This window comes from Mauremys reevesii, linkage group 6 (genome assembly GCF_016161935.1).
Source record: "Mauremys reevesii isolate NIE-2019 linkage group 6, ASM1616193v1, whole genome shotgun sequence".
Classification (NCBI taxonomy): domain Eukaryota; kingdom Metazoa; phylum Chordata; order Testudines; family Geoemydidae; genus Mauremys; species Mauremys reevesii.
The window spans coordinates 16,056,394-16,071,632 of NC_052628.1; the positions used below are offsets into that span (position 1 = coordinate 16,056,394).

General features: G+C 38.0%; 1 protein-coding gene across 4 annotated transcripts in view; it reads left to right on the forward strand.

The window, feature by feature from the left end:
* Positions 1 to 7,568, forward strand: part of SMAD4 (SMAD family member 4) — a 30,082-nt gene extending 22,514 nt beyond the window's left edge. For 3 of the 4 annotated variants that reach the window (XM_039544093.1, XM_039544094.1, XM_039544095.1), the window contains exons 8-12: positions 474 to 524; positions 1,502 to 1,685; positions 2,908 to 3,076; positions 4,316 to 4,454; positions 6,175 to 7,568. In XM_039544093.1, coding sequence (XP_039400027.1) covers positions 474 to 524; positions 1,502 to 1,685; positions 2,908 to 3,076; positions 4,316 to 4,454; positions 6,175 to 6,386 — 755 coding nt within the window. In that variant the 3' untranslated portion in view covers positions 6,387 to 7,568. Of the gene's footprint in view, positions 1 to 473; positions 525 to 1,501; positions 1,686 to 2,907; positions 3,077 to 3,772; positions 3,861 to 4,315; positions 4,455 to 6,174 lie in introns of those variants that run through there. The other variant, XR_005600283.1, reaches the window with a different exon arrangement.
* Positions 7,569 to 15,239: the final 7,671 nt, after the last annotated feature.

The following is a 15,239-nucleotide window of genomic DNA, read 5'->3' on the forward strand; positions in this document are numbered from 1 at the left end:
ATGTTTTCAATATTTACTTGGCTTTCTAATTTAATACTTTGACGTTCCTAAAAATGTGTGGTGGTACTCCTGGGTCTCTCCCTGGCCTCCTGCTCCTCTCACTTTGGGCAACCTCATCCATTGACATCTGCCAACTTTGTCATCTTCTCCCAGAAGCCATTGTGCCTTTGTCCATGATGCATATCCTGAACTCATCTGTAAGACCGCACATTTAATCCCTTCTAAAGATATACTTCTGCTGTGCTGCCTATGGGGAGCATAGCTAATTTATAATAAAAATTAACTACGCTTTGGCAAGACTAAGCTCTCTGCTGACCTCTGTTTTTTAGAATGAACTTGTCAGGGGTAGGCCCGTACCTTCTTCTCTGCTTGGAAAGTGCCTAGCACATTGTGGACTCTACCAAAACTTAATACTCAGAAATCTTTATCTTCGTGTAAAATAAACTTCATGCTTTTTTTTTTATTTTATAAAGGGCCAGTTCACAATGAACTTGCATTCCAGCCTCCTATATCAAATCATCCTGGTAAGTGCATGCTTCTGAAGAGTTGTCCAAAGCATAATGGAAAATTCAATTTATTCCATATGGGCCTGATACAAAGCCGTGTGTCACCTACTTCAAAAGCTGTGCTAAGCATATGTTATGAAGAAATAATACATTTTGAGATAGAAAAATTAAGAGAAAAAACTGATTTTTTAATAAGCTTAAGCAATTGGTGGAATCTAAGCAAGTACAGTTTTGGTGTGAAACCTAGAAAACTAGCCAGCTTAGCATACAACCTTGCATCTGCAACGTTACAATAATACAGTTTGTCCCATCACACAGGTAACATCATTTGTATGATTTAAACAATAACTTACTTTTTCATTCATTGGCCTCTACCACTGAAAGGAAAACTGGCAATGATTGAAAGCTGAATTTAACTGGTGATAAGACAGCAATGTTAATTATAAAAATATGAATTTTTATATAATCCACACTCTTCATAATTAAGTATTGTTTCATAAACATAAGTCTGAAATACTTGTTCCTTGAGGGTTTTTGTAAAAACTGGAAACCTTTGTGTCTGTCCTATTATGGTAAAAACATTATTTCTCCTAGTATTTGCAGTGATTGTCTTGACTTCCTAAAAATCAACCTGTACTATCTGTATATAAAAAGTATAATTAATATGCAATTTCTTTGACATTGATGTGCAGTTAGAATAATTAAGTCCAATTGCAAGCTTAATTTACCATGACCTCATTCCTGCCCAGGTGTTCTGTTCCATCTATAATGTGCAAAATCTTTGCTAGTAAATGCTACATAAAAATTTGAAAGCAGAGGCAGTTTTGTGCTCATTTAAGCTCACTACTGACTTCTTACAGATACATAAATACATGCACACACTGTTGAAAATTAAATTCCAAGTACAAATGGCAAAAGTTCTAAACCCTTGTCTCTCAGGGTTTTGCAGGATTTTTACTGTCACGTTTCAGTCTGTTCTTTGTCGTCTTCTCTAGCTCCGGAGTACTGGTGTTCAATTGCTTACTTTGAAATGGATGTGCAAGTTGGGGAGACATTTAAAGTCCCTTCAAGTTGTCCAGTTGTTACTGTTGATGGATATGTAGATCCTTCTGGAGGAGACCGCTTTTGCCTGGGCCAGCTTTCTAATGTACACAGAACAGAAGCCATTGAAAGAGCAAGGTATTCTGCATGTCTTCTGGAACACCAGACTTTGGTTGTATTTTATATTTATTGTTCAAGCTTTTGGTGTATATACCTTTCTTTTGGAGGTATAGGTGCCGTTATGTACATTCTGACTAATAAGCTACTACAGCATGTGCCTTCCTGGGCCTTTGGGTTCACACTTGAGGTATGTTCATGCATCTGAGTAGTGCATCAGTGGCCTAGGAATGTGCCCCTTGATGTGGCATATAGCATTTGTTGTTTAAAATTGTCAACTTTCAATTTATGTCCTTGGGCTTGGGGAGAGAAGATTTTAAACTATTGAGGGTAAGGGTAAAGATTAGACTAAGTGAAGCACACAGGTTCTTTAGAGCATCATAGGCAAATTGGAAAAAAAAAGATGCTTGTTTTTCATTCTCACCTCACACTTAAGTTTTGGTGAAGGAGCAGGAAAAGGACTTCAGGAACTCGTTTGATAGTGATAAACTCCTTTCCCCACGAAACAAACAGGAATGCAACAGGACTAAAATAATTCCAAGTGTAATAGTTAATTATCTTAAAATATGGTGCATGATTGTGACGTCACCAAGAGATCATGTTGCTGTTTTGGAGCATTGCTTTAAAAGATGTGTAGGATGCTATTTTCTAATGCAGGGCTGTACACTTGGATGACTTTAGAAGAGCTCTGTGTGGTCTCTTTCACCAACAGAAGGTGGGCCAGGAAAAGATACTACCTCACTCATTTTGTTTCTCTCATGTTTTAATACAACACGGCTACAGCAATGCTCAATTTGGGACACTTGTCAGTGTGGATTCTTATTCTGCTGAAATAGTAGGCCCAAGTGTTGTTTGCTCAGATACAGTTTTGGAATGCAGGATCTATGTCTCCAGTTACTTTAAATGTTCCTTGACCTACATTGCCTATCCATGCTGCTACTCTCGTAAAGTTAATGTTACATGTACAATGCAGTGTGCTCATTATGCAGTATGGATGTGATCTACCTTCACGCTTTTGTTGCATAGCTTGCAGTTGACTGCTGCTGCTAAGACTTCAACAATCCCAATTCTTTGAAAAATAGTAAATTATTCACCTTCTAGGTAAATTATTTTACAGCCTAGAATTTAGATTATGCTGTAGTGGACTGCTGAGAACTCTTAAGATTTGTGTATGGTTCATTTAACAAGGTTCTAATGTGTAGCTTGTGAACATAAGTACATTGGACCTTTTTCCCTTTTTAAGGTTGCACATAGGTAAAGGGGTGCAGTTGGAATGTAAAGGTGAAGGCGATGTGTGGGTTAGGTGCCTCAGTGACCATGCAGTCTTCGTCCAGAGTTACTACTTGGATAGAGAAGCAGGGCGTGCACCAGGAGATGCAGTTCACAAGATTTACCCAAGTGCATATATAAAGGTTGGTTTGAATATCCTGGATGATAACTGTAGGAAATAACAAATGAATTTGTTCCTTGTAAGTGGCAAATTGTTTTATGAAGTGTTGAAAGAAATGTAAACCAAATAACCTAAATTTTTTTTCCCACTAAAACAAAAACTGTTTTAGCCTCTGTTAGGCTAACTGGTGCCCAGTAAAGTTTTTTGTTTTATTTTATTGTTGATGAATGGCTTTTTAAATTGGCAGTGTTTGTTTATATGTTATGGAAGCAACCAGCCATTTCATAATTCTGTCATAAGCAATCTTAGCAGTGGTTTTGCATTTTAACAGTTTTTGTTTAAACGACTTAGTACAAAAAGTTGGTTATTTAAACTTATAATATGGTCCAATTGTTTTTCTCATTTTGGAAAAAAAAATTTTGAAATGTAATAGTAAAATCTTGAAAAAATAGCTAATTTTTAAATAAAAGCATCAGCATGGAAATATTGAACCAGTGAATCCACCAAAAGTCAAACTTTTTATACAAAATCATATATTTTTCTGACAGATTTCAGATTTAACCCACATTAAAATGATAATTTGCTTTACATACATCTCAGAGTAAAATTAGGTTTAAAACCAAACTACTATGCTGGGCAATGTACCCAGGGCACTGGATTTCTTTCACTCACTGTAAAAACCCTCAGTCTCTGAGAGCAGAATTCTTGTGTATTTCAGTACCCTGTCTGATCATAAAAAAGCAGTGTGCCCACAAACTGAAACCTAGCTGTTCTAATTTGAGGCCTACCAGCTGTCAGTATTCTGCGTAAGTAAATTGCCATATTTCAACAAGGCTGTGACAAAAGCAGACAGGGACTCTCAAAGTTTAGGAGGACACATCTCTAATTTTTCATTTATATTCCTCGCTTTTTGAAATTAACTACTAAGCTATGACCTTCTCCTGGATTTTGTCAGTTTGACAATCTTAGCCTCTTTAGCTCACATAGATTGAATCAGGTCCTCAGTGTGGTGGGCTTTTTGTATAGCTACTAGTGCTCAAATCTTAGAGTCTGTAAAAACAAAGCGAGAATTTTTGACCCCAATAGAAATAAAAAATCAGTTGGTAAAAGCTTGCCTGTGTCTAGGGAGACTAACTCTGTGGTGTTAGGATTTTTAATTTCTCGTATACATAACATCAATGATTGCATTGGCTCTTATGAACTCTTTCCCTCAGTGGTTAAGATAAATCTGTGTAATGCATGACTTTATATTTTTTTAAAGGTGTTTGATTTACGTCAATGTCATCGTCAGATGCAGCAGCAGGCTGCCACTGCACAAGCTGCAGCTGCTGCCCAGGCTGCAGCAGTAGCTGGAAATATCCCTGGACCAGGATCAGTAGGTGGAATAGCCCCAGCTATCAGTAAGTACATTAAGTAATTTCTTTGCTCTTTTAAAGGAAAAACACCCTACAGTGAATGGGGACCATATATCTATACTTATTCACGCTTCAGACTTACTCTTATTTATCAAGTAAATAAGAGTATCTATTTCTGTAGCTTCTCTGCACACGAAGCTCCCATTGTGAAGTCTGTGGGAATTCCGAGTGTGAACGTGGCTGCAGAATTTGTCTCTATAAAAGGAGTGAGACAAAGTATGCTGCTTCCGAGGCACAAAGGTCAAACAGTATAGCTACTTTCCTCGAAACAAAGTTGTATCTCCACCTCCTTAAACAGAGCTTGAAAAATTTCCCAGAGAGCACTAAATGTACTAGTCAGCTGCAAAAAAAAAATGAGGACGGGATGTGAGACTGGGGCCCATCACTGAGGTCTAGGGGAAACAGCCATGTAAAAAGCTTGTTCTGGAGGAAGGTGTTGGGATCTGTCGCTGAGCTTGCCCTGAATTTTGCTAAGAGGAAAGATTTTTATTTTAAAATAGGTGCCCAAGTTTAGGCTCCTAAGGCCGTATTTAGGCACCTAAATAAGTAGCCAGGCTTTTGAAAATGCTGGACGCTTACTTAAGCACATCAATCTTCTCTAGCTTCTGTCTTGCTGTTGGCAAGTAGATATTTCAAGCCATTTCACAGAACATTGAAAATGTTGTGGCCAAAATCATTTAACTTGTTAATATTAACAGAAAGCAACAGTCCTATTTAATGATCAATTGCCATATTCATCTTTTCTTCTGTTTCATTAAACATGAACAAAACAATATAAAAAGAAACAGAATAATTTGGGTAAGGGTTGTTGTTTGGTTGTTTGTTTGTTTTTTTAAATGGAGTACATTTTTGTCTGCTTTAAAACAGAAAAAATCTTCCTTGAGAAGGCAACCTGTAGTCTGTACCAACTTTACACTGTTGGGAAATGTTTATTGTGACGCTAAATTCACTGAAATAGAGGTTTAAAATGGAAATACAAACAGGTCTCATTAATAGCACATTTCAAATGACAATTATGGCTTTAGGCCCCTCTCTACAAATATTTTAAAAAAATCACGTTAGCAGCAAATAAAGTGCAGTAGATGTTGGAGGTTTCCCAGCACCATTTGTACAGTCCTGTTAGGTTATCATGTTGAAGGGGAGAACTGAGATTGGCTCCATACATCTGCTTGTACATAGATGGCTGATCTGGATAAATTACATATACAGATTTGGAAGTCCTTTTTGCTTGCTTTTTGTTTAATTTAGATTTCTCTCTTTTGGGCCATTTTGAATCAAGATGGCACAGCTATATATTGAATTGTCAGTACTTTCTCATAAGGCTGACCAGTCTACTGGTCACTTAATTCCAGACATAAATATTTCTAGCTGTACTTAACTTTCTAATATAGGCTTTTAAGACTGGCTTGCATCACATAACTGTTTTCAGGTTAATTGGTCGTATCTGATCACTTATACAGGTTTACAAGGATACACAGTCACATAAATCAAAAAGTAGAGTTGGAAAACCTATGTATCTGTAGCACAAATCTATAAATGTTGATTGGTATGGTTTGTGGAGAGGGAGAACTGTACATGGAGGAACAGCTGAGCAAACGGGTTACTATGTAGAATCGGCTAGGTGTTGCGTAAAACTGACATGGTAAAACAGCATGTCTGAGGCAACTAAATACACATGAACACTTACTCAAAACCTCTTATTTAGGTTTGTCAGCTGCTGCTGGAATCGGCGTAGATGATCTTCGCCGCTTATGCATACTTAGGATGAGTTTTGTGAAAGGTTGGGGACCTGATTACCCAAGACAGAGCATCAAAGAAACACCCTGTTGGATTGAAATTCATTTACACCGGGCCCTCCAGCTTCTAGATGAAGTACTTCATACCATGCCTATTGCAGACCCACAACCTCTGGACTGAGATCCCTCTGCGCACTGCTGTGGGCCATTGTATTGTCGGGATGGTGGATTGTAAAATACAATTCTGTTTATAACCTGAAGATATATTTTACTTTTGTTCTGCTTAATCTTTTAAAACCAGGTTTTAAAAATGTGTTTGCCTTCTTGCTCTTAGCAGAAAGAAACTGAACATGCAGAAATTGGATTTCAAGTTACTTTTTCAGAACTTTACTGTCACAACAGGTGGCTCAGAGCTTAAAGTAAAGCCCATATGGATACTTTCAAAGGGATTCAACACAATACTGGTAACTTTGATCTGCTGTTATGGCAACTTGCTGATAAGCCTCATGAGACCCTTTTGTATGCAGAATATATATATATATATTATATATATTTATATCTGAAAATTCTTTCTAATCACCGTAAACATTTACCTTAAAACAACTTTATAGTTACTGAAATCTTGCATTTAATTCTTTTAGAGAACAAATCGTTAGCAACAGATATTTCTTTATCTTGATGAATATCTTGCTGTGATTTTCCAGATTGAAGGGTACAAACTGCCAAAAATGAGGAATATGTTGTTGATGATAACTAAAAGTAGCTTGGAAAAAGAAAACGTTTCTTTTCCTTTACTATATTTTAAAAAGATGTCTTAGATTTTTATTTATATAGGCACACTTTTTAAAACACTAACAGGAGTGGATACTTTCAGTGCTGGCACTCAGTTTAAATATAACATGAAATATCCAATCTGTAAAATTGCCAATTAAATGACATAATGAATATCCTAATGGCAGGAACATATTTTCATAACTACTGCTGACTTCTGTGATCTAAATACAAAGGAAAAAAAGTCAGACTTGGCATTTGTCTAAAATGGGTAGCTTGATTGTTTATACTTAATTTGAAAAGTGATAACTTGCATATACCATTAAATCACATATATTATGACATCAGTATTTAGGATCCAGTTTTTGTATCTGTTCACCATTTCCACTCAGGGCAAGATGACAAACTTGTTTTTTATACCTCTTGGTTATTTTAAGCCTGATGCCATCAGTGACCTCATCAATTGGCAATGACTTTGTATAGAGAATTTAAAGTAGAAAATCTTGCAAATGTATTGACTGTATGACAGTTACAATATGTATGCTTTCTCTCTAGTTAATAGTATAAATAAAATTCTGAAAACCCCAATTTATACAATTGTATTTTGTTTGCTTATATTAAATATTTTTTCTTCTCTTTGAGTCCACTAATGTAGAGTAATTGGTCACTTTTCCTTGAAAGATCAACAGCAGCCAATAGCATTAAGATTTATGTAACTTCCACCCTAAATTTTAATGTTTTTCATCAGGGCTCTTCTAGCTTTTCTTTCTTTTCTGTACTTGTTGAGCTGTAGCAAGAGTTGGTTTCTTAGCGACTGGGTATGGCATTTGTGTGCGGAATTGGAACTTGAAGAAATGGCCCAGAACTACCGAGTGCAAATCCAGTGCTGCATTCAAACACTGTTAATTCAGTCTGCCTGCATTGTTATGTTGAGCCAATCAGTTTCAGCAGGTAACACAATAAGAAACAGTCTTGAAACAGATTATTCAAGGGGTTTTTTTGGTTTGTTTTTTGCCACATTCCTTGCATCACATCAAGAATCTGCAGAGGACTATGATAGCATTTAGATAGAGCCCTTTTCATCCATAGAGCTCAAAGTACTTTAGAAAAGTAGTCAGTGGTTGTCATTCCCATATTACAGATGAGCACACAAGTCAAATGACTTGCCCAAATTAGTGACAGCTGGGGTGTTTTTCTTAGGTGGTTGGATGCTTCTAACCATTTGGTCAAAGATCCTGACTCATCCAAAAAACAAACAAAAACAAATGGTCTCTGGGAGAAGGTTTTTTCTGTTGATGGAACTAGTGAAGCCTGACCACAGGCTCTTCTTACCCATCTGGCTGTTGAATTATCTGCTGTGCTCTTAATCCCGGATTCTTGGTTCCTAACCACTTGGAAAATGTACAAACTTTTGACAAGTTAATTGTCGTGGGGCACTTTGCATGAACTGGATTCTGTGTGGCTTCCCTATGAAGAATTTTATACATCTCCTAAAGGCACTCATCATTTCAGTTTGTAATTGTTGATCTTTGCACAGCTACATCGAAGAAATCCTCCAGAATTTTGCATATACTTGAGTCCCCAAGCTTTCTGCCAGCTTGTTGGTGTACTGTAAGATTCCCTCTACCTGATTTTTAAAATAAACCAAATCAAATACTTTATTGTGGCCTGAAAGGAATCAACAGATAAGGCTGTATATTCAGAGGCATCACAAACAGGAGCAATGATCTCTCCCTTCAGTTCTTGTAAACAGCATCTGGAATACTGTGTTCAGATTCAGGCAAACGAGAGTATTCAGATTAGAGCAACAAATTCAGATGACTAAGGGATTAGGCAAAAGTAAAAATTCCAGGTTTATAATCAGGAAGAATTTCCTGCCAGGTGTGTGAGAGTGAAATTGGGGGTGGATGCCCCATCCTGGAGACACTTAAAACAAATAAAAACAATCTTGAGCTGGCATGGGGATGGACTAGAGCAGCAGTTCCCAAGCTCTTTTGGCTGCAACTCCCTTTCAGAGATTCATGTCCCATGTGTACTCTCCTCTTTCTAAGAGACAGTATTTCTGTTGATGCCTGGAGTCTGGAAGCCCATCCAGGCTGGGGCACCCTGCAGCTCCTAGGCCAGTGGGCATCGTCTTCCCAGGATATGTGCCGGGGGTGCAGTCTCAGCAGGACACACAGCTGGGCTTCACCCCTCTCCTCATACCTCCATCCCTGCAATCCCCTAGAATCACTCTCAGGCTGCAGGCTCCTCTGGTCATGGCATGATTCCAAGCATGCATGTGGAAGAGCCTGAGTGGCCAGGAGGAACTACCTACCAAGGGGGTTCATGGACATCAGCCTCTGGAGAGGTGAGCAGGCTGAAATATGCCTCCACCTCCTGTGCAGGGAGAGGCCATGCCCCATTACTTCTCATCCCTTCCTCGTTCTTCCGGCCTCAGAGTAGGAGCTGCAGATAGTGAGAGGATAGTCAGGGCCTCGCATCCCCTGATAACTAGGGCCCTACCAAATTCACAGCCATGAAAAACACATCACAGAGCATGAAAACTGGTCTGTTGTGTGCTTTTACCCTATACTGTACAGATTTCACGGGGGGAGACCAGCATTTCTCAATTTGGGGGTCCTGACCCTAAAGGCATTTGCAAGGGGGGGGTTGCAGTATTGCCACCCTTCTGCGCTGCCTTCAGACCTGGACAACTGGAGAGCGGTGGCAGTTGGCTCTTATCCTGGATTCTTTTCAGAAAAGCACTGATACTAGAAGGCTTGGCACTCAGTTGCATTTAAAGTAGAATGGGATTATTTCCACCGTATTTAAGCTTCTCCACAGAGCTTAAAATTGAAGTTTAGTTTTACTTCGGCCTTGTCCCGACTAGCATTAAAATGGTGGCATTTAGATGCCAAAGTTAGAGGATTTGGAGATAAACTGCCAATGGAATGATTTTTAAATGGTTCAAAAAACTGTTTAACAATTTTCTTTGCCAGTGTAAATTGGGGGCACAATCCCCTTTGAACTCCTATTTAGGCTTTGTCTGCGCTGTGAACAAGGATGAGATTCCTCTGCTTGTGTACACACACGTTCGCTCCTGTTGAGGGAGCGTGAGTATAAATAGCAGTGTAGCCATTCGATAGCATAAGGAGTGGCAGTGCAGGCACAGCTGAGCCATGTCGAGTACGTACCCACCGGTTTCAGGCATGTTTATTCAGCATGACCAAGCCATGCCTCTGCTGTCATGCTACACAGCTATTTAGAGTCACACTAGCTTGATGAGAGCTAGCACAAATGTGTGAGCATGAACAGGAGAGTCACACCTCTTGCTCATAGTTACACATACCCTTAGAAACCATTTACTAGTCTTAGGCTTAGTCTTCAAATGATTCTTCTAGACTTGATTGGAAAAAGTTTCTGAGAATGATCTATCCATTTAGCTCCTTGCATGGCCCTCATCATGGCACTACCTAGTGGCTTTATCATCTGAACACCCCTCTAAGGTTGGGGAAGTACTATTTCCCTTTTTACAGATAGGGATTTGAGTACTGAGAGATGAAATGTCTGAGGTCACAAGGAAGTCTGTAGCAGATGCAGATATTGAACCTATGTCTGAGTTGTGCTCTTACCTTAACTGCAAGACTGTACTTCCTTAACAATTTATAAGATGCCTATGCTCTGTCCACACTGGCTAGGCAAATATTATTTAAATTATATTACCAGGACATTCAACATTTTGAATTCATCTAGTACTTTCTGGCTCCAGTACGTTTATCCCTCGTATTTGAGTTTGGTAGCTCTACTAAGCCAAGACACAACTGGATTGGTTACTATAAAGCATACAGAGCCCAAAATGCACCATGGAAGTTTCCTTTTGAGCACGAAAGCCTAGTGAACAGTAATACATGTAGCCATTGCCTTTTTAATAAATGGTCAACAAAATTCCCAGTAGTTCCTTTGTAGCTTATTGTATGTTTTTCGCTAGACAGTTTGTGGATAATATACTGTAGTTAATTTTCCTGAAAATTCTGTAACAGTGTTTTTGATTTAAAAAAAAAAAGTAAAGATTCAAATCTTTGGCTTCATTATTTTGTTCAGTGGACAGCTTCTATGCATTTTTATTTAATTGGCTGTCAATACTGCAAATTGAAGCAGTGAGGGAACACCATTTTAGCTAAGGTAGCCATTTTAGGCTGCATCACATTACAGAATCCTGGCTTGGAGTGCATGTAGTTTAATAATATATTTCTGCAAACTATTATTTCATACTATTTGCATTCTAGTATGGTTCAGTGTGGTAGGCACTGTCTGTACATGAAGACAACTTGGGCCTGTATAAGCACAGAAGTTGAACCAGTTTAACCTATATTAGTTTAAACTGCTAGGTCTCGCGCGCGCGTGTGTGTGTGTAGACACATTTATATTGGTTTAAAACTTGTTTTATTAGTTTAGATTATGCCTATAAAGTGTCTGACACAAACTGAATATACATAAATTGACTGTAAACCAGCATGTTTACCAGTGTAAACCAGAGTGTGTACACAAGTTGCACCAGTTTAAATTGGGATAAAATCACACCTTTAATTATATCAGTATAATTCTGCTGATATAGTTTTTTGTTAACATTGTACCTTGAGTCTGCATGCAAGGTCAAGGATAATTCCATAATCTTAATCTAAAACCATGGCAGTTTCTGAATTATTTTGTGTGTGAGGAGAACTTTAAACTGTGTGCTCTTTTTATTCTCTTTGCAAAATGCTTTCCTGGCTTGCCATTCCTCCCTCATCTTTGGCTAGGTGTCCTCCATGAGGACTTCCACCCCTAGAAAATTACGGGGCATAATGTATATGTAGCATTTAATAGGAGTATTTACTGGGATAGAAAAGTTGTGCTGGGGACATCTCAGTTGTGGCATAATTTTTAAATGCCTAATTCTGGGGTAGATGTCCTTCCTTTTGCTTGCAAAAAACAGTCACGGAAAAGGGTAATTGTTATGGGGAAGAGATTAGATGCATTTTCAAAACCTGACTAAAAGTTTGGAAAGCTTAGAATTTTAAATGTTTGGAATTGAACTGAACAGATGGTTGAAGACTTAAAGCTATGGAACAGTTTAATGGGAAGGGCAAAGAACTTTCCCTGTAAAGTTATATTATAATAGTCAATGCTTTTAGCTTTAGTTCTCTCACTGTTGTTCTTTATATAACTCAAGAAAACACAACTACTTGCTTCCGCATGCAGATTATAAATGGAAGGAATGTTTTTTTGTCAAGACCTATAGATGTGTACAAGTTCCAGAATAGCAGCAGTGGGACTACCATACAACAGAATGGCAGACAGCAGTGTTATGTTTTAGATGTTGGAAACTTTTAAAAACACATAAGTGTAAGTGTGTACAGCTTAGTGTTCGAAATAAATATTGTCCTACTAAGTTACCAGTAATAAATCAACAGCATTTATATGGAATAAAGAATAGTAGCATAGACTTGTCGCTCTTGAAGAAAGACCTGCATTAACTGAGGAAGCCAAATAAACTTTTAAAACTAAAAGGTCATATTAATGCAAATACATTGTTCTCTAAAGAGATGGAAGGAGGCTTCATGCGTAACGCAGTATGTTAGCAGATGACAGGCCAGAACACTAATGCAAGTTTGTAATCCATTTTACAACAATTAAGATGTCCTTTGGCTGTTTTGCATGGAACTTACTTCCCCTAGTTCCAGCCAGTAAACTGTTTATCATTCCGATCTGAGGTACTTTTTCTATGGCTGATTGTCAGTATTGAAACACATCCAGGTTAAAATCCATTGTCATGAGTGATGTTTTCTTGAGTGACATAACTGATCATCATCTGTGTATTCCCCAGACCACAGTGACTGCTGCTTAAATGAGTGAAGTTATCATTCTTATTAAGCAGATGAAATCCAGAAACCTATAATTCCATTCTCAGTTTTTATTGGGCTGGTAACACTTGAACTGTGATGCTTAATAAATGAACTAATATGCTAATGATGTTAGCGCTCAACTGTTTTGACAATAAGAGGATAACAGATGGACAGAGTGTATTCAAGGCTGTAATTGATTTGAGGGTGCCACTGACATTTAAACAGTTCATGAACGGCAGCAGTGTCCCATGAGTATGTTCAACTTTGCCTTTACTCATCTGCCCCAAGTCCTTTGCAACAGTTCATCCTTTTCTTTCACATAACTAAAAGTCTATTGGACTCCGCTATAAATATCCTTTATCTTTCCCCTTTGTGTACATACCATTAATATATAATCTGACTATCTGAACTGTGGTTTGTATGTGTATTTTTACTTAGTGTGTGTATATATGTGTATATACACATACACACATAATAAAGAAGCTTATATACAACGTATAAATAATATAAAACCTAATAAAAAACATCTGTCCTTTTTCTGTCTGCAATGCATCTAGTTATCATTCCAGAACAAGTCATCCCTAACGTCTGCAATTGCCACAAGGTATTTTTCCTCCAGCATTTTTAATTCTAATTCATCCTGTTTATTACACCCGGAAAGAGATCCTTTCTCCATACATCCCATCTGTTGCCCCTTTTATCATTTCTCTTGTACTGTGAACTACCTAAAGGGTCACCAATAGCTATTCTCTTTCTATCCCCATGGGTCAGTGTTTAGTCCTTACTATAGGGCTTTGCAAGAAGTCACCCGTCCCCTTATTTCCTAGTCTGAAGAAGGCAAATTGAATAATCATCCAGGTTGATAAGACTTCTCATAACTGGTAATGGATTATTCTTTTGCCACTGAAGGGGGACGCTGAGCTCTTCCTATATCATTGCTTCAATCGCTGATTTACATACCCAAGCTGTATCAGTTACTTTTAATTCTGACTGGGTAGTAGGAAATTGGATTCTCTTAAAGCAGTTTGCATCACTTAATTTTAAAGGGATGGTGCATAATTCCAACTATCCATTTTGGAACTGGCTTTAACCAGCTGTTCACGTAGCCCTAGATCCAAAGCCGATTGAAATGAATGGGAGTGTTTCCATGGACTTCAGTGGGTTTTGTATTAGGTTTTTAAATTTCTAGCTATCTCAACTTAGCATACTCATGGCTCCTTCTGAGAAACGAAATTGCCAGCTGCCTTTTATTTTCAATAAAATCACTTTATATGATAGTTACATACTGAGGTTAATAGAAACCCAGTCTTTTTAGCCACGGTAAGAAATTAAATCCTATTTCTATAATAGCAGCAGGAAAAAAATGATTAAAAATGGTGAAGTGGAAAATTGATATTTGGATTGACATTTGAAACTGGTGCTTTGTCCTTCTGTTGCACATTTGTTACTATTTTAACCATGTGTTGCTGAATGCAACAGCAGTTGGAGGATCTTAATCGAGTACGTTATATACATTTTCCCTCAATCCCTCTGTTTCCTCGTAAATACATGTGTATTTGGAAAGAATTTCCTACTAATTAGTGTACCAAAACATCAAGCAGAGAGCCCTAAAGCATTATGATTTGGAAGAATGGGACCTGGGCTAGGATCTGAGTTCTAATTCTGGCTTTATCACCAGATCATGCTGTGGTTTTGTGCAAGTCTCCCCCTTCTCCCCCTGCCTCAGTTTTTTCATCTCCAAATTGGGAAATGTCCCTATCTAGCTGTCTCCCAAGGGTCTTGTAGGGATTAATTACTTGTGTAGTGGCTTTGTATATGTAAATCATGAAACGAATGTGAAGTGTTGTTATTCTCCTACTAATATTACTATACTGTTACTGCTATTGGTGTCTTTCTTGTGCCAGATGGCTGCATTATTACATCTGATTGAATGGGCAAGGCATGCAGAATTAGGTTTATTACCGATGTCACACTTCCACTTAGTGATCTTGACTCCAGGGTGTCCTAATCGTTGCTTCACAGTATCATTAACTAAAGACTAGGAGCTGTGCTCTTTCCTTTGCACTAGAATGATGTGCTATTACATGAATCCACTCTCTGTAAGCACTAGTCGTTTAGGAAGAATTTGAGGGTTCCCATTCAGAAATGTTCTACTTAAAGACTTTTAAAAAAAGTATTGTCCTGATATGCATTTCCAATAACTTCACAAGCCTATGGTCCACTTGAAAAGCGACGATTGGCTACTACGCGTAATAATCTGAAGTTTCACAAGTATCTAGAATGGACTGATAGAGAGGAGGAAAAATATTGATCAAAGTAACTTTCCCACCTATCAGAACAAACCCCTCATGCTTGACAGTGCTTTCCCAGACTGAAAAAAAAAAAATTCCACTCAT